Source organism: Saccostrea echinata, unplaced genomic scaffold (genome assembly GCF_033153115.1).
Source record: "Saccostrea echinata isolate AGI-Se365-2 ecotype Australia unplaced genomic scaffold, CSIRO_AGI_Sech_v1 ptg000028l, whole genome shotgun sequence".
NCBI classification, from domain to species: Eukaryota; Metazoa; Mollusca; class Bivalvia; order Ostreida; family Ostreidae; genus Saccostrea; species Saccostrea echinata.
This window is the reverse complement of record NW_026889777.1, coordinates 11,348,275-11,373,809: the sequence shown is the minus strand read 5'-3', so window position 1 is coordinate 11,373,809 and position 25,535 is coordinate 11,348,275. Positions and strand designations below refer to the sequence as shown.

At 32.7% G+C, this 25,535-nt stretch overlaps 1 protein-coding gene across 1 annotated transcript; it reads left to right on the top strand.

The window, feature by feature from the left end:
- Positions 1-217: 217 nt before the first annotated feature.
- LOC133193869 (uncharacterized) lies at positions 218-8,254 on the top strand. The gene is made up of 10 exons (XM_061329784.1): positions 218-274; positions 2,608-2,914; positions 3,183-3,275; positions 5,934-6,160; positions 6,304-6,561; positions 6,671-6,797; positions 6,910-7,106; positions 7,199-7,306; positions 7,464-7,583; positions 7,796-8,254. Exons 1-10 carry the CDS (start codon positions 218-220, stop codon positions 8,093-8,095), a joined length of 1,794 nt encoding a protein of 597 aa, XP_061185768.1. The 3' UTR covers positions 8,096-8,254.
- The last annotated feature ends 17,281 nt before the right edge of the window (positions 8,255-25,535 follow it).

Genomic DNA, 25,535 nt, shown 5'->3' with positions numbered 1-25,535 from the left:
ATTTGACCTTCAGACATGATATTGGAAAACAATATGTGATCAACTAAGGATAGAAATCGACGGTTTATCGATTAAAGATTTGAATCGTGATTTCTACAAGTCTTGTCCCGATGATCTTGACATTTGCATCTTCCCAAGTCAATGGTTTCTGATACACTCCGCTCCACATTAAAGTTTATGTGGAGCGGAGTGGATCAGATACTCTTGACTTGGGAAGATGGACATTAGAGACATAGTAGTGACTTTGAGATTGAGATGTGACAATGCCCATGAGGTTGAGATGTGACAGTGACCTAGAGATTTAAAATGAAATATGAAGATAACGAACGGTATTCAATATCGAAAGCCCAATGAACCGATACAAATTTGGAGAACAGCAAACACGGACCTCAAAATTTAGAGCTGGGATCAGGTGTCATGGAGGAGTGAGCATCCCCTGCCGACCGATAACAGCCATCGTGTGCTCCTTGTAAAGATATGTCAGTGACCTTGATTTTTGAGATATGACAGTGACCCTGAGATATGAGATGTGACATTGAAATGTGAGATATGACCTTTAATTCCTTTAGTTTAATTGCAAATATAACCATATTGCCAATGGTTTTGTCAAGAATAACCTTACTGTAGCCTGTCCCACGACCGGAATGTCACCACTTTTCACAAAATATATCAAAATATATAAATACCTTGGCCTTCAACCTAGGCTTGATCGGTAGATTTATTATTTTTTCAAACTTTCTGCATTTATACGAACCCTCGAGGTCAACCAGTGTATTGACGCGGCGGTAAATTCAAAGTCTACGGGGATTTAAAATTGCCAAAATGGCCGCCACTTTGGAAGGGGATCCATTATCATTAAGTGATTTATGCAAAGATTTTCCAAAAGTTATGAATTTTCTTTATTTAGTTATAAGAGCCCCAGTGTAACACGAGAACCTCTGACCTAGGGGCCATGAAATTCAAAATTTTAGATGAGGCACGCTTACTCATCACAACTACACTGTAAAAAATGCGCTTAGAGTTTAAACGTATGGTGAACATGTTGCAGGCTTAACGTGTTTAGTTATGCGTTGAAACCTTAAACACCATTTTTAAAACATGTTTAAAAACCAAACGTGTTTAGATTTTCGTCACTTCCATCATAATGTAACCTAAGCATTACTTTCTAAACGCGTTTACAAACTAAACACGTTTAGATATTCGTCACTTCCGTTATAGTGTTTTTCCATAGCGCGCTCTTTCATTCCCGCCAGATGAACACAAAGAACCAAACAGCCAGTGGTAATACAAAGACTGTGGTGAATGGAGGTAAAGGAAACTAAGTCATGTATATCACAGATATTTTTTTATCGTTTTTGTTGTTGCTTTATTGCCTGTTAAAACTCAAGAAATGTTTAAATTTGAATTTTAAGGCTGATTTGTTTGATGTTTAAGCATGTTTTCGATCTGTGTATCTGTTTTATGAGTGCGTTCCAGTCCCCAAATATGTGGCTATGTCAGATTTTTATTTTTAAAATTTGAATGCATTTGGATCGCCTATTCATAAACTGTATTATTGACGGAGTATTCACTTTTAAATTGATTCGGTATTTTAATTGTAATCGTGCTCGAGTTCCAATATCAGTCGGGTTCGGTATTGTTAGAATTTAAATTATGTCAACATCATGTCTTCGCAGATTCATGAGATTGGAATTGGGGGACGATTTTGGCAAAGATTTCGCCTCAATCACTTTGTTAATAATAGAAATATAATATTGATAACTGTATAACCCCCCTTGAAGGAGGCTTGCACGATCAAATAGGACAGCTATCGCTTGTATGATGATTCCGAGGTTTACAAACATACTTAAACAGGTCTGGTACAATCACTATATTTACTGATTTAGCTACATGGTTTAAATACGTATATTGCTATATTTACCTCCCTGAAGTAGCTTCATTTAGCTACTAATTCAAAATTATTTGTTGAATTGGCATATTTCTCAGGATGTACAGAAAATTACACATTGATCATGTTGATCATTGATAATATTTTTAACGTTGAACTCATCTGTAAACAAATCATGAAAAATCACTCTTGAAGATGTGTCTTTTTCTGTGCAATTGCAATCAAAGTTTTAAAAGTTTTTTGACTAAATACAATGGTTAATTTGTGACCAAACAGTTATTTCTTGAATGAAATGACATATGAAATAAAAAAGAAGACCAGTTCTGCTTAACATGATAATTGATTGGCAATTGTTCAGCACATTGTGATGCAATCATACTTATATCCATGACTCAGTGTGGTGGACAATTGCTCAAGCAATAGAAATAACTATTTTGCTAAAAAGTGTTGAGATGCAGCAATGTTTAAACTATATATCTCTACTTTGGATTGTTTTTTTTTTTTCATTCTGAGTTTAAATACTAGTAATTGTATACAGTACCTGAATTTTTTGTCTTTTTTAAATAAAAAGCAAAATTGTAAAAAAAAAAAAAAAAAATGCATTGAAGTAGCTAAATAAAGCTATGGTAGGTAATTCTAGCTATGTAGTGAAATATACTGATTTTACTAACTGGTCGTGGAGCTATTAAAATATTTTTTCCTCATTATTTTTTTAACAGTTTGATGGGAAGACCCAAGGACTTGTGCAAAAAGTTCAGGATTTTCATTCAGAAATTCATGATTTTATTAAAAATCACAAAGTTACTAAGCCTCTTCCAAGAGCACAGAGAAATAATGTCATTCCACAATTAGATCAAGAAAATACAAATATAGTTGACTATTCAGATGAGGAGAGAGATAATCTTGCAGTAAATTTAGTCCAGACATTTAAAGAACTCAGAAATTTGGATCAAGAGGATGTGTCTTCTTTGCTTCATGACACAGTAAATTTTGTGACCTCATTAAAAGAAAATAATATTTGTACAAGTATGTTTACCATTCATGTTTATTATAATAATGAATTTTCAGTTTAATTATTCTAAAAGCAAATCAAACTGGTGCCCCTTTGATTTATATTTTAATTTCAGTAAGGTATTCTTTCACATTTTTAAAATTCTGTATTATTAATATTTAATTATTTATTCTATCATTAATCTCATCTTTGAGTCATTTTTTTTCATGTTGTACTTTATCACTAAATTCATATATATATATATATAATATGAATATTTCCCAAAGACACTGTCTTTTTTAGGCATGGCTTTGACAGACAAATCCTCAATTGATGAAGTTTATCAATGGCTAATTCAAGCAGGTGTAAGCAGAGAAACAAGTCAGATATTGAAAGGTATGTAAACAATCATTTTTTTTTAAATTGCATGTAATCGTTAATTTATCTGCATATGAAATTTCCTGTCAATTAGAAGTAGTTCTAATTTAACAAAGTTACTAAAATCTTTGTAGGTTAGCATTTTGCATGTGCATGCAGACTGGATACACATAACAGGGGAAAATGAGTGCCACATACATGTACAACTGCAGCATGTGTCCATATTTTGGAAAAACAAAAGAAGAAATTCTGCAACACCTAGTCCGACGTCATAAGAATGAGCCAAAATTTAAAGTTCACTGTAGTAAACCAGGATGTGGTTCTTCATTTAACAAAATTAGAAGTTTCTCTCAACACTTATACAGAAAACATTCTTCTGATGTACTCAGTGAAATTGAAAGTGATGAAGAAGCAACAACTGAAGAGATGTCTTTTACATGTGAAGATATAAGTAATGAAGAATTAACCCCTGAACAAGACAGAAAAAGATCAGAAGCTCAATTTCTTTTGAAAATGATTGCAGATCATAATTTATCTCAAAGAGCTATTGAAGATATAATAACTTCGACAAAACTTATGTTGAATGAGCAAAGCAATATGATAAAATTAGAGTTGTCAAAGAATATTCCTGAAAATATTTTCCTTCAATTGGATTTTAATCAAATATTCAGAGATGCATCCTTTTGTGGTTTGGAGACCCAACACTTAAGAGAAAGGTATTTTCGAGATAAATTAGGATATATTAAGCCTGTACCAGTCAAACTTGGTAGTGAATTTATCCAAAAAAGGTTGAAACAAAAATACCGTTTTGTAGAAAAAGAGCATTATGGCTATTATATTCCATTGTTTCAACAACTTGCTGAATTACTAAAAATGCCAGAGATCAAAGACGAACTAAATAAAGAAACAGAAAACACTTTTGAAATAAATGACTTTTATGATGGATCATATTATCAAAAACAATATTTCCAAGATCACAGAAATGCTTTGCTCTTTTGCATATATTATGATGATTTTGAGATAGTGAACCCCATAGGCTCTCATAAGAAAAAACATAAACTTTCAATATTTTATTGGACCTTATTAAATATCACACCTGAATTTCGCTATAAATCAGCAGCTACTCAGTTGTTAGCAATAGCTAAAGCCACTCACCTGAAAAAATATGGAATGAAGGCCTTGTTTGAAGACTTTATTCATTCAATGCAGGAACTCCACAGAGGAAAAGTCCTTACTATTAATGGTGAAATTCAAACTGTATATGGAACATTATACTGTGTTATTGGAGATACACCTGCTGCCCAGTACTTGGGAGGATTTAAAGAAGGTGTAGGAAATGCAGAAAAGCCTTGCAGAGTGTGTGAAGTATCACTTGAAAATATAGACTACAGTTTTTCAGACAGGGTCTCAAAATTACGAAATGAAGAAGAACATAGAGACCGTTGTGGAATACTTGAAGAATTAAAAGGAAAAACTCTGCAGTACTGGTCAAAGAAGTATGGAGTAAGCAGACGAAGTGAGTTGCTAGATATTCCAGAATTTGAGGTTACAAAGTGCATTTTACAAGACCCAATGCATGTGCTTCTAGAAGGCATTGTAAAACTTGAATTGCAACTTTTACTTACTTCATTTATAGAGAAGAAGAAATATTTTACCTTAGGAGATTTAAATAGGAAGATAAAAAACTTTTCTTATACTGTGGAAGAGGGAGCTGATAAACCGCAAGTACTTGAAAAGAAAGCACTTGATATAAAAAAAAATTTTCCTATGTCTGCTGTGGAAACCAAAAACTTTATGACTCTTCTTCCATTTATGATAGGAAATGAAATTGAAGATGATGATGAAAATTGGAAAAATTTTATTCGACTTTTGAAGATAACTTTATTAGTGATATCTCCAGTTGCATCAAGTAACACTATCATGTCTCTTAGGCAACTGATATATTCTCACAACTATAGCTTCAGAAAACTCTACCCTGAAGTCCTGTTTACACCAAAACTTCATTATTTGATACATTTTCCAGATCAGATATTGAAATTTGGTCCAGCCAGAAACCACTGGTGTATGAGAATGGAAGCAAAGCATGGTTTATTCAAGAATAAAAAGTGGAAAAACTTCAAAGAATTACCATTATCAGTTGCCCTTCATCATCAGCGATGGATGTGTTTGCAACAGTGTGGATCAAATGGAAAGACAGAGGTGTACTTGTACACTGGGGATTCAGTTTCATATGGAGTCGAATGGCATGTACAGCAGCTTTCAGACACAGTCAGAAACACTCTTCTTATTCATAATCCAGAATTCGAAGCTCAGCAAGTGTTACAATCAAACCAAATTGAAATAAAAGGAATTACATATCGACCTGGAAGTGTGCTTATTGAAGATTATGCAGAAGGAGACATAGCATTTTTAATTATTAAACATATGTTTATTTTTAACAACAAAAAATACTTGGAGTGTTCTAGACTTGAAATTTTGTTTTATGACAGAAGTGTAAATGCTTTTGCATGCAAAGTAGTTAGTGAGAATGAAACAGTCTGCATATGTACTCAAGACCTAAAGTACAAGTGGCCACAGATTATGCATAGCATAAACGGAACTATATTCATCATGCTTGCAAATGTTGACTTTTGCTGGGATTGAATATGTTCAACCAGGTACATTGTTAAATTCCAGATAATGAAGTTGATGGATTTAGTCTCTTGCATATGGAGGAAAAAGATGTCTTTGCAATGCTGCCAACCAAAGTTGGGCCAGCGAGAAAAATAACAGTTCTTGTCAAAGAAATACAAAGTACATGTAAAACTAAGGAAGACCAAAAATTGTCCACTGATGAAGAAACACCAAGGCAAATCGTTAATCATGAAATACCCTTAGATGAACCAGGAACCTCCAAAACTTCGGTGAGTTTTTTTTTTTCTGAAATTTTATTTGTACCTGTATCATTACAACATGTACTGTAAACATAGTAAAAATTGTCGTATTATTTTGTTTTTGTTTTTAAAATTAACATCGTATATTTTAATGCATTTTATACATTTTCCAGCATTCAAATCTTAAGGCAAAGAGTGATTGTCAGGAACCACAACCAGTGGAGATGTATGTCCCAGCTTATTCACCAGTGATAGTCTCTCTGCTTGATTCTGGAGAAATCATGAAAGAATGGGACAAATTCATTGAGGAAACAGCCTATCATGTACTTTCTGTCGGCAATTTTGAGTCTAGAGGACTATATGCAGACTTCGGACGGCTGATGACTACTAAATACCCATGCATCGGACATAAGTCACTAAAAGAACCCTGGGTTTGTAGTTCATGAAATTACACTTACACATGTGCCTAGAATCACCTTGTTTTTAAATTCCTGTATGATTACATTTGATATAAAAAAGAATTGTTAATTTTCTTTGTAGACCTTTTTCAATCAGAAATTATCACAAAAGGTTAGAAATATTAGGTGGAGGTGGAATGCAAGGAGCAAGGCCCCTCCTGTGACTGATGCTAAAAAGATGAAGAGAGTTCCAGCTACAGTGTTGGATGGTATGAATTTTAATACTTATGTCTAAACAAAAAATATTAAATTTATACTGTTGAACTCTTTTTTTCACATTGTCATCAATATTAAATGGTATGGTTAACATGTATTTTATAGAGGATATGAATGTGGATGAGGCTGAAAAGAAACTGTTGCAAGAATTTAAGAAACCAGTGAAATTGATTGATCGGGCATTGGTGGCAAAAGCTCAACGAGCAACATTTCATGCAAGGAGAACCTTTATAGAAAGGAAACACAACGGGAATTGTGGGGACCTGATCAAAAAGTATCCTTTCTTGGGTATTGTGGAGTTTGTAAGTATTTGTTATTAAAATTAAATGTCATATATGAAAACTACTTTATCAATTGTAACTTTTTCAAGTAAAATGAATGCTGATTTTTTTAGATTGAAAAAGAGTTCAAAATGATGAAACCAGACCTTCAGAACTATGCAGATCGTTGGCTTGATGTTTTGCAGAAACTGGATGATTTATTGGGGCGATCTAGTGATGAGGTAGACATTGTCATGTATTATGATGAAATGTATTTTCTTTCTGCTTCATTCAGAAATTCTTTGATGTTCACTATAAACATGTAATACATATATATTTTTTGAAATGTTTCAACATCATATATCAGATTTAGAAATTGAATCATTTTCTTTACTGAAGGCAGACGACAGGGAAAACGATAGAGAGGTTGACATATTAGACCTTCTTCAAAACCTTGAAGAAAAGATTAAGTGCCAACAAAAGAAGGGGACCAAACAGCCTTTAATTACTGTGTGTAAGGTAAATATATTTATATGTATGCATATATATGTTTGTGAGGGTGTGTGTGTGTGTGTGAAAGACCATATTAAAGATCTTATTCAGCTTACCCCTTGATTATCTAACAATTCTTTTGTATTTAAATAAGACTGTTACCCAAGTTCATGTAATTTAAGATTGAAACATTTTGAAGATTTTAAAATTTATTGAATTGTATTTTATTTTTTCAATAGAAAAACGACATGTCACTGAAAACAAAGAGAGATGATCCACCAAGGTTGATGGTTATTCAAGATGAGAGGAACAACATCATGAACTGTTTCATAATTGGAGGGGGATTAGAGATTTTATGCTCTCCTGATCTTAAGAAAGCTCTAACAGAGCTATTGTTCTGCTATTATGCTTGGGACTTATCGTACCCCAAATATTTTCAAATTCTTGGTTTTGTACAATTTTATATTTTAGGAGACAAAGAGAACAAATTTGCGAAAAGTTTCAATTATCTCAAATTTACAAAGGAATTTGATGACTGAAACACCCTTTCAGTGACTTTGTAACATACCATATGGATCTTCGTACATGTTTGTCAATTTGGCAATATTGGACATTATTCTTTCTAAAAGTACATATACCTACCAGTAGCTCTTTTTTACAGATGAGTTTTATTATTGAAATATACCTGTTTCAAAGAAATTGTGTCCAAAAAATATGAATGTTTTGTACATGTTAGTAAATGGAATGCATGACTATTTGTACCAATTTTTTTTAGCTTAAATTTTCAAATCAAACTTCTCAATAATAAAATATAATATCTCTGAAATTCTTAGTGATTTATATAACCATGATAATGACACTGGACAAATTTATATATCACAAGGATCATATAATATGATCGTTATTTTTATTATATGTTCCTTAATATTGATTGTGTATTTAACATGTTTAAACCCTAAACATGTGTAATTCTCAACATGTTTAAGTCCTAAACATGAGCCTTATGACATGTTTAGAAATTAAACACATTTCAAAACATGTTTAGAATTTAAATGTGTTTAGGATTTAAACATGTTAAAAATCTGTCTACATAAATAGTGTTTAGAAAAGTGTTTAGATCCTAAACACATTTTTTACAGTGTATGCATTTAGTTTGTTTGCTTAATACACAGGAGCAGATAAGAAGATTTTCAAAGAATTTATGCATCTTCACTATATAATCAACTGTCCCCTCCCACAACTCCAGAACCTCTTTCCCAGGGGCCATGAAATTCAACATTTTGGAAGAGGCTCCCCTGCTCATCTTAACCATGCACTTAATATGTCTTTAAAATACACAGAAGCAAAAAAGAAGATTTTTCAAAGAAATTAAGCATTTTCACTGTGCAATCAATAGAGACCCAACCTAACACCAGAACCCTTGATATAGGGGCCATGATATTCACAATTTCGGACAAGACAGCCTTGCTCATCATAACCGTGCATGTGGTATTTTTACCAAATACTCAGGAGCAAAGAAGATATTTAAGAAATAATGCATTTTCACAATATAATCAATAGAGCCCCCCCTTACACCAGAACCCATGACCCAGGGGCCTTGATATTCACAATTTTAGATGAACCTTTGCTCATCATAACTATGCATTTAATTTCTTTGTTTAATATCCTTTTTAAGGATTTTTGTAATTTCACTAAACTATCAATAGAGCTCACCCTAAATCCAGAACCCCTGACCCTGGGCCATGGATTTGACAGTTTTGGTAAAGAGCTCATGAACAATAGTTTGACTGCTTGATGTTCAGGAGTAGATAAAGTTTTGGGAAATTGGATTAATTTTGATGGTTTTGGCCCTGCACATGCCTCTTAGGCCCCCCTCCCCCCCCCCCCCCGGGGGGCAGAGATCATGGAATTCACAATTTTTGCCCCCATTTGCCCAAACGTTTGTTGAAATTGGTTCGGCAGTTCCAGAGAAGAAGCTAAAAATGTTCAAAAGTTTACGACCAACAAACGGATGGAGTACGACGTCAAACGAAAACAGATTGAAATAGGTCAACTGAGTGACTCAGGTGACCTAAAATCATAATTGCACTATATTTACTCTGCGAAAGAACGACACATGAAAATTGCGACAAATAAAGATTTTCAAAACGCCCAGCATTTTTCTTTTAATTACAGGAATAGTCAATATCTAAAATACAACTTAAACTTAATGAAATTAATCAAAAGTTTGTATCTACGAAGTGCAAAGGCGGAGGTAATCACGATTTTAATGAGGACGCAAACTTTTTCACTGACTTCATACCAAGTCAGCTAGTTTGTCTGATTTTAATGAGGACGCAAACTTTTTAACTGACTTTATACCAAGTCAGCTAGTTTGTCTGTTTTTCCCGTTTAATGGTTCTTGTACATGTTATATATTTGTATATATATATTTAAATTTGTGTCCAAAGGAAATTAGCAAACATGCTCACATGGTTAAAAAGAGAGAAAGAAAACTATTTGTACATCGCACATTCGTTCTCGCTATTGTAACTAATTGCCAGTAATTTTAACCATATTGTGATATAGAATGGATACTTTCGATACATCTATTATTTTAGTATGAAATCATTCTTTCATAAATATTTCTTTCATAAATCTTACCGGTAAATCTCTTTTATCTTAAATTTCTTAAATCTTTAATACATAGATAGTGTTTTACCTATCACAACCAAAAACGTGTATTTAAATATAAATTGAATAAACCTACTCTCCATTTTTCTTTATTTGACGGCCATTTTTATCTCTAAATCATGTGACTAAGATAGTTGACGTTCCCAAGAGACAAATATCAACATTATATTATAGGGCGATTAAATTGACATACTATCACATTTTAATGGGTTTATTGTTTGCCACCAGGAAAAAGTATTGTAGAGAATCAGCCTTAGGAGGAAAATCTTGTAGTTTTGAACAACAACCACTATTTCCCAGTTGAAACAAACAGTTGTAATTGTACACAAAGAAATGAACAATTTTGGAATGTATGATTTATGTAAATTTACAGAGAGGAGATGAATATAAGCATAATCAAGAATGTTATGATCTACCTGAAAGTTAATAAGTTGTTGTCCTGGTACGCCTCTCTGTCCACCATTTTCTTCCTCAAGTTTCCTCATATTTTAAGCAGTAGTTAATTCATCTTTTGGAATATGAAGAGGTGGTTTCCTGCACATTTGCGGTAAGGTTTGGGAATTTTCAGTTTTACTCTGGGGACCAAAAGTCGGTCGAAACAGGGCATTTTTCAGTTAAAAAAATGTTCAAGAATTCTTCGTACATTTTAAGCAGGAGTCAGTTTATTTTCGGAAAACGATTGATGGTGTCCTGTAGATGTTCAATAAGGTTGAATAATACTATTTTTACCACCAGGTATCATTTGGGGAAGAAAAATGATGTTTTCAGACAAAATATTCTTCCTCAAATTTTCCTACATTTTAAGTAGGAGTGAAACGGTTCACCGCGGTATCGATGCACCGCGGTATTTTTTCTCGGTTTGATACACGATGCAAAATCTCTAATTTTCGGTTCGGTTCATTTTTCGGTCGGGGTCGTTATTCAGTCGGGTTTGGCATAAGGTAAAACACGTTACTCAGAATAAATAAGTATAGAAAACGTAAATTTTTGATGACTGATAGCTTGTAAAATAATTTTTGACAGTCAAATAATTTTAATCAATTTCTTCTAGTCAATTTGCAAATAAAATTCGTAAAATATGTGACTAGATTTAGAAAAAGAAAGCATAAAACAACGTAGAATTTGTTTCCTTCTATCAAAATGTATCGTATCGAAAATAACCGAATCGAGACAAAATTATACAATACGTATCGAACCGTGAAGGAGGTGTATCGTTTCACCCCTAATTTTAAGAGTAGCCAACTTATCTTCTGGAATATGATAGACGGTGTCCACCACAGGTGTGCAACAAAGTTAAGAATTTTTTATTTTCACTGTAGGGTTCAATATGGGGTAGAGAAACCAAGTTTTCTTAGCATAAACCTTTATTCCCAACTTCTTTTTATCTTTGTTTGCTTTAATAACTTTTGTTTCAGACTATAGATGAATTTATTCTATGAGCTTATAACACAAAATGCCAATTGGTACATGCTCACCTTAGCATTTCATGTTCTATTTGGTATAATGTTCATGTATATTCATGTAAATTATGGATTAACTATTGTTGATTCTTCGGGTTTTTAGAGGTAACCACCTACGTGTTAACTGACTCGGACAGCATTTTCTGAAATATGATTGATTTGCAATAAGGTTTTGAAATTTTTATTTTCACATCGGGGCCAATATTAGGTATTGAGTAAGGTAGTCTTTCCATGTAAACCTGGTTCTAAGATTCATTTTCACATTTACGTAGTAACCTAATCATCGTTTGGAATATGGTTGATATGCAATAGGGTGTCATAATTTTCATATTCACTCTGTGGAGTTCAAAACAATTTTTCTAAATGCAAAAACTGGTTCCCATACTTTCTTTTAAATCATACGCAGTAGCCGATTTTGGATTATGATTGGTGGTGTTCCGTAAATAGGTAATAAAGTTTCAAAACTTGCAGAAAAAGACGTTAATGGTAACCTAACAAATAAGCTTTATGATAAACGCGAAGACTTCAACTTTTCAGTCATCAACCTCTCTTACTTATGCAGCAATATATCATTATCACCTGCATACAGGGTTTATATCTCTATGTTGATTCAATAGTCAAGAATATGCTCTACGTATGAACAATTTCTGAAACGAGGCAAGCTATTGACAAACAAGTTGATGAAACAAGAATATCAACATTCTTATTTAAAGTCATAATTTTGCAAGTTCTGTGGTCGATACAATGACCTTGTCAGCAAATACCATCTATCATTAAGTCGAATGTTAACTGGTGTTTTTCATACTAATTGGTAGGCCATATTTACACTTTGAATTGTCTGGGGATTTTTTTTTTTTACTTTTTTCCCATTCATGACAAGGAACATATGGCGGATGTGACTGGTCGGCATTAGATGCCTACTCCTCCATGGCACCTGATCCCATCCCTGATGTTTTTAGAGGTACGTGCTTGCTCTGCTCCTGATTCATATTTTTTCTATCGACTTTTGAGCTTTATTACTGTTCGTTATCCCCATATTTGATTTTAGATACCAAATTGTAATGTAATACATTGCTTTGTTTAAAAGAAATCAATTTCCAAAGACAGGTAAACCTCATTGAAAAAACCAAAAAAAAAAATAAATAAATAAAAAAATAAAAAAAAAAAGAAAAAAAAAAAAGAAAAAAAAAGATGACGTCGAAGTACGTCACCTAGGAGCGAAAAGCCATAAAATGTTGTTTTGCACTCGATCAGGGAACCTCTAGAAAAACTCTGCAAATGAAGGAGGAACCAGGAAATATATTAAAAACGATCCATTTATTTGTATATAACGGCAAAAGACCATTTTTGAGTGGTAGAAACTATGAATCGCACGATGGACAGCCTGCAAAGAAATAGGTTATACCGGTAAGTTAAAAATCTTTCCAAAAGAGTTATCATCATTGAAAATGATGTGCGCTTAACTGTTGAAGAACTTATGAAATCAGAGTTGCATGTACGCGGCAAAGAATATGAAAACACTGACAAATTAACGTAGGATACTAGAACAATCGTTAGCAAATTAGGTGTCACGTGTGATGGAAACGTTTTATTTTTAACAGGGATGATGTAATTGAAAAAAGTAATTGTAAATAAGTGTAATTAATTACATTTTTCAAAGTAATTGGATAATTTGAATTAACCATTTTTTTCAATTACTTGTAATTTTATTATCGGTAAACCAAAAAAAAAAAAACAAAAACAAAAAAAAAAAAAAAAACAAAAAAAAAAAAAAAAACAAACAAACAAAAAAACAAAAACAAAAACAACCCCCCCCCCCCAAAAAAAAAACAAAACAAAACAAAACAAAACAAAACAAAATAAAATAAAATAAAAAAACAAACAAACAAACAAAAACTAATAACAAATAAAAAAATAAGATAAAAAAAAAAATTGAACCCCCCCCCCCCAAAACAAAAAACAAAAAAACCACGCAATAATACCATGAAATATGGAAATAACAAACAATTTAAATTATTTTTCAATTACAAATCAATTACTTTTCATTATTTGTTTTATACGTATTTATTATGGAAATATTTCCATCAAGTCACATTTTACAGTTCTTTTTATTCAATTAAAACACCCCCAACCCTCTGGTTTCCAAGATTTTACATTTACATGTACATCCTAATAAATGAATTTGATATATGGCTTGTTTAGTATAATATCAGTTTGTTTTATAATCATAAGGCACATATAGAATTAATACAAGTTTAATGCTTATCTAAAATTTTGTTCTACCCTTCTATGCTATAGCCATGATACATTTCATTTTTTTATTGCTTGATTATCATATTTAAAAAATAGGAAATAGTTTAATGTGTCTATAAGTTCTGCCTTGTTGCCCTTCAAATCAGAGCTGTAAAGAATTATCAAAACACCCGTCAAAATGTTATTCATACCTTTCTTTGTTTAACTTCAAAGAAAAGACCACTGATAGAGATGATTTATTAAATACAATAAAGAATTCTCTCTCTTTATATAGTTCAGAAAAGAAATCTTTATTAAACATTTTAACATCTAAAAACAGATTCTTATAAATGTATATAGTATATGAAATATTGAGTAGTTATTATATTATGCAAGTATAAATATTTATTGTATGAATATTATCAACATTTGCAATTCAAGGTATTAAGTTTATACCTACCTGTAGAGGATATTATTTGAGAGTATTTTATGGTTGATTCACTAACTATTGCATTGGAAAGTCGCTTTGAACATGTACATTTAGGACTAAATCTTGCGTTGGTGAAACACACTAACATAACAGGCACTAGATATTATATATTAGAAATATACCTTCTAACCTAAAATTTACGTGTATCTGTTCTTCAGGATTGTTAAAAAATAGAGTTAAGTAATTGAAATGTATTCAATTATATTCTTCAAAGTAATTGAAAGTTATTAATTACATTTGTAAAAATCAATGTAATTGTAACTGCATTCGAAAGTATTTAATAAATGTCCTGTTTTTAGTATACTGTAAATACCTTTTTAAAAGCGAGAACTTTATATTAGCGTAATTACGCGAGTCTTTCTGCTCGCGAAAATTTTATTCGCGCGCATATTTGTATATTTAAGGATTATATAAAACAGAAACCATAGCTCGCACAAATTTTGTCTCGCTAATAAATAGCAATAGCTAAATAAAGTGTCGCAAAAAAGTGATCTACAGTATACATGAACGTGTGTTTCTTATCAAAAAGACATGGGATAACTGATCTGTTGTCAACAAAGCATTGCATGTTTCTGAAACCAATGGCTGAGTTTCTATCAAATCAATCCTTTTGTTATTATATTTGACGTTGGAAAAAGGCACGTAGACCAATGCTTTACAAAACAACGCAAACATAGAATATGGAAAACAATATAAACCAATTTGATACAGGAATAAATTATTATGTTGGTCTTTCGGAGCTGCGAGTACATGTTTATTCCCGGAAGCGACGTAGGCGTTTATGCAGGAATTAACACGTACTTGCTCCAGATTGTTCTGTTTTCTGATAAATATAAATGATATAATTATATTTATATTCACGAGATTTTTTTTTCATTTATTTCGAATAAAATCCATTTTGCTGTTATCTGAGACAGGAAACAAAATAAAAAAAAAATTGAACTAACTTGATCTAGATTTAAAACCCATGTGTAATTCCAACTATGAAATAAGTTATCTGTGATTTGTGAGAATGGATTTTGCAAATCATAGGCTCTTTAAATCGTCAGGTTTTGCTGAAGAAAATACCTCTTAAACAACCCCCTTTGTTCCTTTAACTTCATGATCAATATACCAACAAAGGAATTGACACAGATAATATAAGTAATATTCTTAATCACAAAAAAGATCCAGTCTTGTATTCCACCGTATTTCAATTTGAAGTCCACACCTTGTATTTCTTTCAAATATACATCGACAATTGCTTCCAAACTTTTTAATCATAAAAAGAATTCTACATTGCCTAGATATCGAGCATCTCACCAACCTAATCATGTTTTTCTTCACCCTACAACTATAGTCCTGCTGGACACGTAATTACTGGTGACGTAAATAAGTTAATAATAAGGACCTTAAATAACTTATTATAAGAGGGCCAAAGTTTAGGGAACCCTGATCTTTCAACTGGCGTCTTTAATTCATAACTATTATGAATTCAGTAGAAGATTACGCCAGAAGATGGGCCAAATATGAAAAAAAGAAGACGTTGACACTTTGTCAGAATGGATTAAATGTATCAGATGGATGTTGAAATCGCGCATTAAGGGATTGAGGGGCAATATAAAAACCATCTATCCTTCTGTCTTCGACGATGCAATAAGAATAGAAAACACGATCAGTATGTACTGATCGGCTGAAAAATAAGGTAACAACATTGTTTGCAAAGCTCATTATTTGAATTGTATTTCAGAGGAACTAACTGTTAATTCTACTAGTTGTAATCCAACTTATACCCATAGCTCCCTTCCTAAGTAGGAAATTCTTCAAAACCATAATTTTAATTTTCCCAACTATCAAAATGATTTTGATTTACCATACCTATACTGGATTCTAAAACTCCATAAAAATCCTTACAAATAAAGATACATAGCGAGTTCCATGATGTACCGAGCCCCTTTCTTTACTCCTCACTAAAATGTCTACAGTAGTGAAGGAGAAACTTCAGAGGTAATTTACTACAGTATTTTCGAGAAGTGGTTTAAATCAGATGTGGATACTCAAAAACTCCAAAGAACATTTTGAAATCGCAGAATTTTACTAAAATCAATAACATCAAAGCGTACGATTTTTCAACATTTTATACAACCATTCCCCACGATAAATTAAATTCCGGGCTTTTTGACATCATAGACAGTTGCTTTTTCAATGAAAATGGAACTCGTAAATATACTTACCTTGTCATTTGTCATTTGCAACACTATTCATATATGAAAATACATACACACAAGTACTCATGTACTATGAAGATGATATTAACAAGATGATTGAATTTCTGATTGACATTGTCTATGTGGTATTTGGAGACCAGACATTCCAACAATCTGTTGGAATTTCCATGGGTACTAATTGCGCCCCTAATTTTGCAGACCTAATTTTGTATTCATATGAAGCAGAATTTATTCAAAAACCTCTACATGAGAAGAAAACACTTGCTGTGACCTTCAACTCGACATTTAGATATATCGACGACGTATTATCAATTAACAATAGTAACATACATTTATATGTCGACTTCATAGATCCCAGTGAGCTTGAAATAAAATATACTACTGAGTCTTACACATTGACACACTGTTTCATATTTGGATATTTTATTAGAAAAAGAAATCAATGATAACCTAACAACAAAGCTTTATGATGAACTTGATGACTTAAATTTTTCAATCGAAAACTTCCCTTACTTATGTAGCAATATACCCTTATCACTTGCATATAGGGTTTTTGCCTCCCAGTTGATTCGATACGCTAGAACATGCTCTACGTATGAACAATTTAAAAAAAAAATATGATGAAACAAGGATTTCAACATTCTCGTTTGAAGTCATCATTTTGGAAATTTTATGGTCGATACAATGATCTATCAGTCAAGTGCTGGCTGACATATTTCATACTTATTGTTAGGTCAGTCATTATTTATACACTGAAATGTCTAAACATTATTTCCGTTTTTCCCGATCATGACAAGGAGCACACGACTGGTGTGACCAGTCGGCAGGGGATGCTCACTCCTCCATGGCACCTGATCCCACCTCAGATGTTTTTGGAAGTCGCGCCCTGCTCCCGATTTGTATTGTTTTAATGGACTTTGAGCTTGAATACTGTTCGTTATCTCCTTATTTGTATTATAGGTCAACATATCACAAATTTCCTGACTCCTTCATTCACTTTATATGAACAATTCTATAAAAGATAAGCAAGAAAATGTCTTCTTTTTTAAAAAATTGTATTATTATACCATATCTGTCAGTAGCCTGCCTCGGTTTGAAAATAGATCGTACTCGGCATAAAAACCACAGACAGGTGTTAGTGGAATATTACTCCATAAATTAAGGGAAAAATGATGGTGGAAATACTGAATTCATCTCGTGTCATAAAGTTAAGTTGTTAGTTGGCCGTTATCGTCTACAGTCAATAAAACGTCCAAGTGTGGCCTTCATTTCGATATTCAGATTAATTTACGTTTTATCAATTAAAAATTGTTAATTTCATTCATATGTCGATTCAATGTATTCCACTGAAGTCGAAATAAAGACAACATAGAGTCTGCCACATTTATGCAACATTTGGAAGTTTTCGCATTTTTCACCTTGAAATACATACATTCTCGTATAGAGAAAAATCTGAAAAAGAATAAATTGTCTACGTAGGGCATGTTCTTGCGCATCGAATCAAGCGGGAGACATATGCAAAACTCCATATGCAGGTGACAAGGGTATATTGCTACATAAATACAAGAGGCTGACATTAAAAGATTAATGTCATCACGTTTTTATAAAGTTTGATTGTTAGGTTACCATTAACGTCTTTTTCTGGTAAAATACACCAGTATTTAAACAGATGTGTCAGACTTTGTTGTATCTTTTATTTCAAGCCCAATGGGATATATCGAGTCGACATATGAATGGAATTAACAACTGTTAAATGATAAAACGCGTCGATGATATATCTAAATGTCGAGATGATGGCCACAGCAAGTGTTTTCTTCTTCTCATATAAAAGTTTTTGAATAAAATCTGCTTCATATGCCTATGAAAATTAGGACAGCTAATAACGGGTCGCAATAAGTAACTATAGGAATTCCGAGATATTGCTGGAAGAAGACTTGATCTCCATCGAGCATCTTTTTTAATTTCAACTTCAGAGTACTTGTGTGTACAATCAGAATGTATTTTAACAAAATAATTTTGCAATTGACCAGTGAGAAGTAAATTTACGAGTTCCACTTTTGTTGAAAAAGCAACTGTCTATGATGTCAAAAAGCCTAGACTTAAATTTATCGTGGAGAATGGTTGTATAAAATGAAAAATCGTACGTTTTGATGTTATTGATTTTGGTAAAATTTTGTGATTTCAAATTTTCTGAAAGTACCTACATCTGATTTACACAACTTCTCGAATATATCGTTGTACAGTACTCCTGAAGTTTCTCCTTCACTGCTGTTAATATTTTAGTAAGGAGTAAAGAAAAAAAAACTTGGTAGAACATTTCCTGGAACCCGCTATGTATTTTGTTTTGATAGATTTTAATGTAGTTCAGGAATCCAGTGTACGAAAGATGCAAGTTCGTAGACAAATTCCATAATTTTCTTAATAATGTCAAATGTGTAGGATATTATTTTGATATAGACCATGAATTAGTAAATGTATAAAAATTAAAATAGTAAACACTATTTTACGAAATTATAGATCTAAATAGATTGTATATGCAGGCATTACGACGGCACAGACTGACGTTAAGCTAGTTCTATAATAATGTTAAAAATATGAATTTGAATTTTAATCACATATTCGTGGACACACGCTATTTGTTCTTTGTTATGCCATACTGCTAAGTGTATGTGATAATATTTACATATAGACCTTAACTGAGTAAACTTTTAAAATTCAAAACAATATTCGAAAATTTACAAGAGACATCGATATCAGTATAAAAACTTCGTATACACAGACTGCACAGTCCAGTCCGACGTTGTGCTAGATTTATTACAACGCCATGAATAGGGACATCCTATTTCATTAAATAACAGTAGCTTTCCACCTCTTGTAGTGTTTCTAAAATTTTAACACCCTTCCAATTTAAAAGCAATGAAATAAATATATTCCAACAGTTTCCACTTGTTTGAATAATTAGTTTGTCTCTGATGATATTTTAACCATATTAAAACATAATTTTACGATTGGATGCTGTTCCATTTGGATTGCCATCGTCGCTTTTTCCGTCATTTTTTTGAATCAATTCTTTCTTGTGGGTTATTTCTTATATTTTCACTAACTGTCCAATAAGTGATACTAATCAAATCGTGAGAACAAGAATTCGCGAGTGGACGGTTGATCAAGGGATTTTTGCCTGGATTTTAGCACTATAAAAATAAAAGCGAGTAATTTCATTTAGCAAGAGGTGTTTCTCGCAAAATTACGCGATTATTTATTCTCGCGTATATTTAGGAATCTACAGTATGTGGAATCCAGCGGATCAACTTCCATTCGTCACAAAACTACAACCCTCTATTGATACATGTACATATCCTTCGTCACATGTGCTTACAGAGATTTTGATTTGAAAGAACGGAAATAGTTCTTCTCATGTTAACGTCTCTAGATACGTTCTGATCTACGAATAATTTATGAAGCACACTAAAGGCCCATCGGATTACAATATATTAATGAATAATCAGAAGACTTGGTCTCTAAAGACTTTATATAATATATTCAATGAAAAACTAGAGCTTTCTTTATATCTATTTCAGGGTATTTTTGTGTTAAATAAAAAATCAACAGTTTATTAATAGCAAGATACGACATTTCTGAGTTCCATTTTTATTGAAGACGCAACGTCAATGATGTCTTTACCTTATCATGAGGGATGGTTGTTTAAAGTTTTGAAGAAATCGTAGTTGTTACTGAGTTTTGAAAAAGATGTATAATTTCAATTTTTTCTTTGAAACTTTTGAGAATCGAACTTTGATTAACACCATTTGTTGAATGTTTTGTAGCACAGTATGATGCCCCCGGTGTTTCTATTTAACTAAGTTAATATTTTTGTGAAGAGTAAAGATAGGTGCTTGGAACATTTACTGGACCTCCTGTAAACATGTATCTTTGTACTAGTTTTCATAAAATGTTACAATCAAGTAAAGATACGGTAAATCAAATTCATTTCTGTTGCCTGGAATGTTAAAAGTGTTCAAAACGGAAATGCTATTTTGAAGAATTTCAACCTTTGAAAGGGAACTGCGAGTAGATGCTAAATTACCATTTGGGTCAAGACTTGACGTTTTTTCAACATCAGATATGTTTGAATATCTCCAAAAGTTTCTTATGGTTTTGATTAAAATATGTTGTGGGATACTTAAATAACTTTTATATATTGAAAAACGCAGAATACAGTGTATATAAAAATAATACTAGTACTTGTTCTGGAGTGAGCGTGAATTTGTTATCTCGAGAAAACCATTGTTGATCGAAAAGCAGACGAGGTCAACAATGTTTTTCAAGGGATCACCCTGAAAAATCATGTAATATTCTTTTGTTAGAAAAAAAGCATTTACTACATTTTCAACAGTGAAATACTGTAATTAATTTACCGAATAAAAGTGATATTCTGACACAGTGTGAAAGGATATCGAAATGGTATTCTCACAGTGTGAGAGTATCAGAAGTGCGGCAAAATTTACGATTTTCCTTCCCTTCACGAAGAGTGTTTTTAAAAAAAAAATCCCGGGCTTGTTATAAGATAGAGTTAATGAGCCATTCTGACAGAAACACTGCCAAAGTTTTTCCAAATATGTCGTGAAAAATCCATGTTTATAACGTTTTTCAATCTCGCAAACACTTAGCTATGACGTCTCAACCGCTCAACTATGACGTCACAGCCAATGACACTGTATTACGAAAAGACAGAGGCAAAGGGAAAATCTAAGAAAAGGTAATAATGTCTCACTCGTGAGACAGGATTTTTTGATATTTTTACTCGTGCTTCGCACTCGTGAAAATATAAAAAAAAAATCCTGTTCCACTCGTGAAATAAATTCCATATTCATCTACAAAACATTGAATATCTTATACATGTATTTAGAATGCATTTAAATGAAAATATCATAGTGAAACGTACGCCAAAATAATCTGCTTAGTTAACAATAAGTTTTATATACTGTTGGGAGATTCTGTAAGCCCGTGAACTCAATGTTGGGAAGCCCGTGATTTCGATTGTAAACACAATTTTGATACGTAAGCCGTTTATGTGTACTTTTCTTGACGTATTGATAAACAGTCGAAACATTAGCCTAACTTACTGTCTTTTTTATGAATTTAATGAATTTTGACATTCACAAAAATAATGAACGTACATATTTATAGTAAACTCGATTTTGTAAGGTCTAGAGCCAACGTAATTATGGATATACAGTCCGGGAATTCATCGACACCCTATAAAGAACTAGGTATGAGGCCCGTCACTTCACCGACACCCTATATTGAACAGAGTCTGAGGCCTGTGACTTCACCGACAACCTATATAGAACTCAGTATGAGGCCCATGACTTCACCAACACCCTATATAGATCTGAGTCTGAGGCCCTTGACTTCACCAACCCCCTATATAGAACTGACTCTGAGGCCCGTGACTTCACCAACACCCTACAGAGTACTGAGTATGAGGCCCGTGACTTCACCAACATCCTATATAGAACTGAGTCTGAGGCCTCTGACTTCACCGACACCCTATTTACCACTAAGTTTGAGGCCCGTGACTTCATTAACATCCCTATATATATAGTACTAGTACTAAGAAATATGCCTGTGACTTCATTTACACTGTATTCCATGAAATAAACATACATTATTTTTATAATTGTCATAAAACACAATTTTAAGTGCTTTGTTTGGAGGTATTCTTTGTTATTAAATTTCTATTTTATGTACAAGTACTAAAGAAAAATTACAGTATTGATGATATAGATACCAATATTAACTCTATTCCCCTTAGATCTTTCCATCCTTTATGATACATTTCAAGAGTCGGTTAAGCAGTTTTTTAACAGCCACAAAGTTTATACAATCCACATTATAAGAGCAGAAATATTCATTACAATAGTGAACAAATGTACACACAAATTCACACTTTTTTGTCAGTTTGTAGTCATTTACTTTGTTTTTAACGTACAACAATGCAATTTCATCATGTTCATCTATGTATGATAAAATTAACCATTATCAAAAAACAAGAGGCCCAAGGGCCTTAACGGTCACCTGAGTGTAATACAACAATTTAAAGGATGCATCGAGTATAAAATGAACTGAAAGGTAAAGCTTTGTTGCCCAAAAGCAAGAAAAATAGGGTGATCAGGATGAACAAAATAATTAGTCTTAATTTTCATCAACAGTTCATAAATTAGGTTCTAATCTGTTCCCAATTTATCACTATCACCATACAGTATATTAACAAATTATCAATGCTTCTGAAGTATTTTAATCCCTTGTTGATATCTCTTACATTGGCCTCTCTTGGTCTTTGATGAACATTTACCCGGTAATAAGATAAGTTATTTTTGTCTCATTTTTATTTATCTACTACTTACAAGACTAACTGATCATTAAAACTATGAAAGTACTTTTTGTATTATACAATAAAAATTCTTGCATAATTATCTTATTCTATTTACCTTTCAAGTACATTATTTACAGTGATTAATTATCAAAAATAAATGGCAAAAGGTAATAACTCCTCTCAGTAGAATACAAATTAATAGAGCCCTGGCCAGGACCAGAACATTTGACCAAATGGTTCAGATGTTCAAAAATCTGGTAAAAATACCCTTGTTTATAAAAACTTTACTCTGTTTGCCTCAGATATGCCTAGGTGTGGAGAAGATTTTTAAAGAAATAATGCATTTTTACTACAGATTCACTAAATTAACAATAGAGCCCCCCCCCCCCCCCCCCGGAGAAACACCAGAGCCTCTGACCCTGGGACCATAAGTTTGCTCAGCATACCTTATCACTTTGCTTAAGGAGCAAACAGGATTATTTAAAAGAATTAATGCATTTTCACTATATTATCAAGAGCCCCACCCTTACACCAGCACATCTGACCCACTGGGGTCATGAAAATTCACTACTCTGGAAGAAGCACTCTTGCTCATCATAACTATACACTTAGCTTCTTTGCTTTTTAACTAGAAGCAGAAAAGAATATTTACAAAGAAATTTTGCTTTTTCACATTATAATCAATAGAAGCCCCCCCCCTCCCCCCTCTCCTCAACAGAACCCTTGAACCTGCGGTCATGAAGTTCACAATTTTGGAAGAGGCATCCTTGTGTATCATAACAATGTACTTAGTTTGTTTAAATAATACACAGGGGCAGAAAAGAAGATTTTCAAAGAAATAATTCACCTTCACTATAGGATCTATGTAGCCCCGCCCTAGCACCAAAACCCCTATCCCCGGGGCCATGAATTTCACAATTTTGGAAGAGGCTTCCTTGCTTATCATAACAATGTACTTAGTTTGTTTAAATAATACCCAGGTGCAGAGAAGAAGATTTTTAAAGAATTAAAATATTTTCACTTTATAATCAATAGAGCCCCGCCCTAACATCAGAACCCCTGATCCAGGGGCCATGAATTTCACGATTTTGGAAGAGGCGACCTTGCTTATCATAACTATTACCTAATTTGTTTAAATAACCCAGGAGTAGAGAAGAATTAAGATTTTCAAAGAAATAATGCACTTTCACTATATGATCTATATAGCCCCGCCCTAGCACCAGAACCCCTGACCCTGGGGCCATGAATTTCACAATTTTGGTAGAGTCACCCTTGTTAATCATTACTATGTATTTAATTTGTTAAATAATACCCAGGAGTAGAGAAGAAGATTTTCAAAGAAGTAACTCAGGTGACCTAAAAATATATAAGAAATGATTACCGATTAATTATCATTTAAATTCTTTAAAATTTATAGTTAAATAGAATTCACTTTAACTTGCACATATTGTAACAATTAAACAAATTCTTAAATTTCAAATATAACACCAGTTATGTTTATTGTAACTACATGCATCAGCAATGCTTTAAATGTGACATTAAGATTGTAGATAATTAGTGCTGATACATTAATACCAGCATGCAATATATGTATACATTTCAATTGTTTTGTTTTCTTTTGGCCTTCTTCATAGACATTTCTGTTTGTTGACTGATCTTTTTTCTGCATCTTCTATTAATTGGCATTCCAGTTCTCAAACTCAGACCAAGGAATATGGCCACCTTCATCAAGACATTGATTTAAGATGTGCATGCCTAAACTGAAAATGTTTATAAAAATGTGTAATACAGGTAAATATTAAATATAAATAAATTTGTCTGCAAATTTTTTTTTTTCAAATTGACACCTGAATAATTACATTGTTAACATTAACTAGAGGCCCATGGGCCAAACTCTCACCTCTCATCTGAGTCAGTAGGGCATTGCTGTTCTTCATCAGCAGATTTTTTTCATTATTCCCATGTGACTTTGATCACCAATTGTGGACCCAACATAGATTTCCAATATGACAATCATTAATGACCTTACTTTCAAGATTAATTCTTTGAGAATGAACTTTCATTTTTGCACAAAAAGCACTTTAAGTCATCTAGCTACTAGTGATAAGAAATACCAATGCTGAGTTTTAAACTAATATTACAAAATCAAGCTGCTGGAGATTACATCATTCAGGCTCATGATAGGACAGACAAACAGACCCCAATAACTACTATATTCTTTACCCAGGGGGATGGTAATAGACAAATAATTAGAAAAAGAAACACTTACACTGGATATTCTCTCAACAGCTTCTCAAGTATGTTATTCTCAAGAACTGTAAAAGTGTGGCATCTGGTATATATTGACCTGAAAAGGTATTCAAATACTGTACGTATTAGAAAACTCATTAAATATTCCTAAATGAAGGATAATTCCTCTTTCTTTCTGATGCAAAATCAAGGCCCCCATGACCAAAAAAACAAAAACAAAAACAAAACAAAACAAAACAAAACAAGAGGCCCATGGGCCACATCGCTCACCCGAGCACATTGGATAGGCAA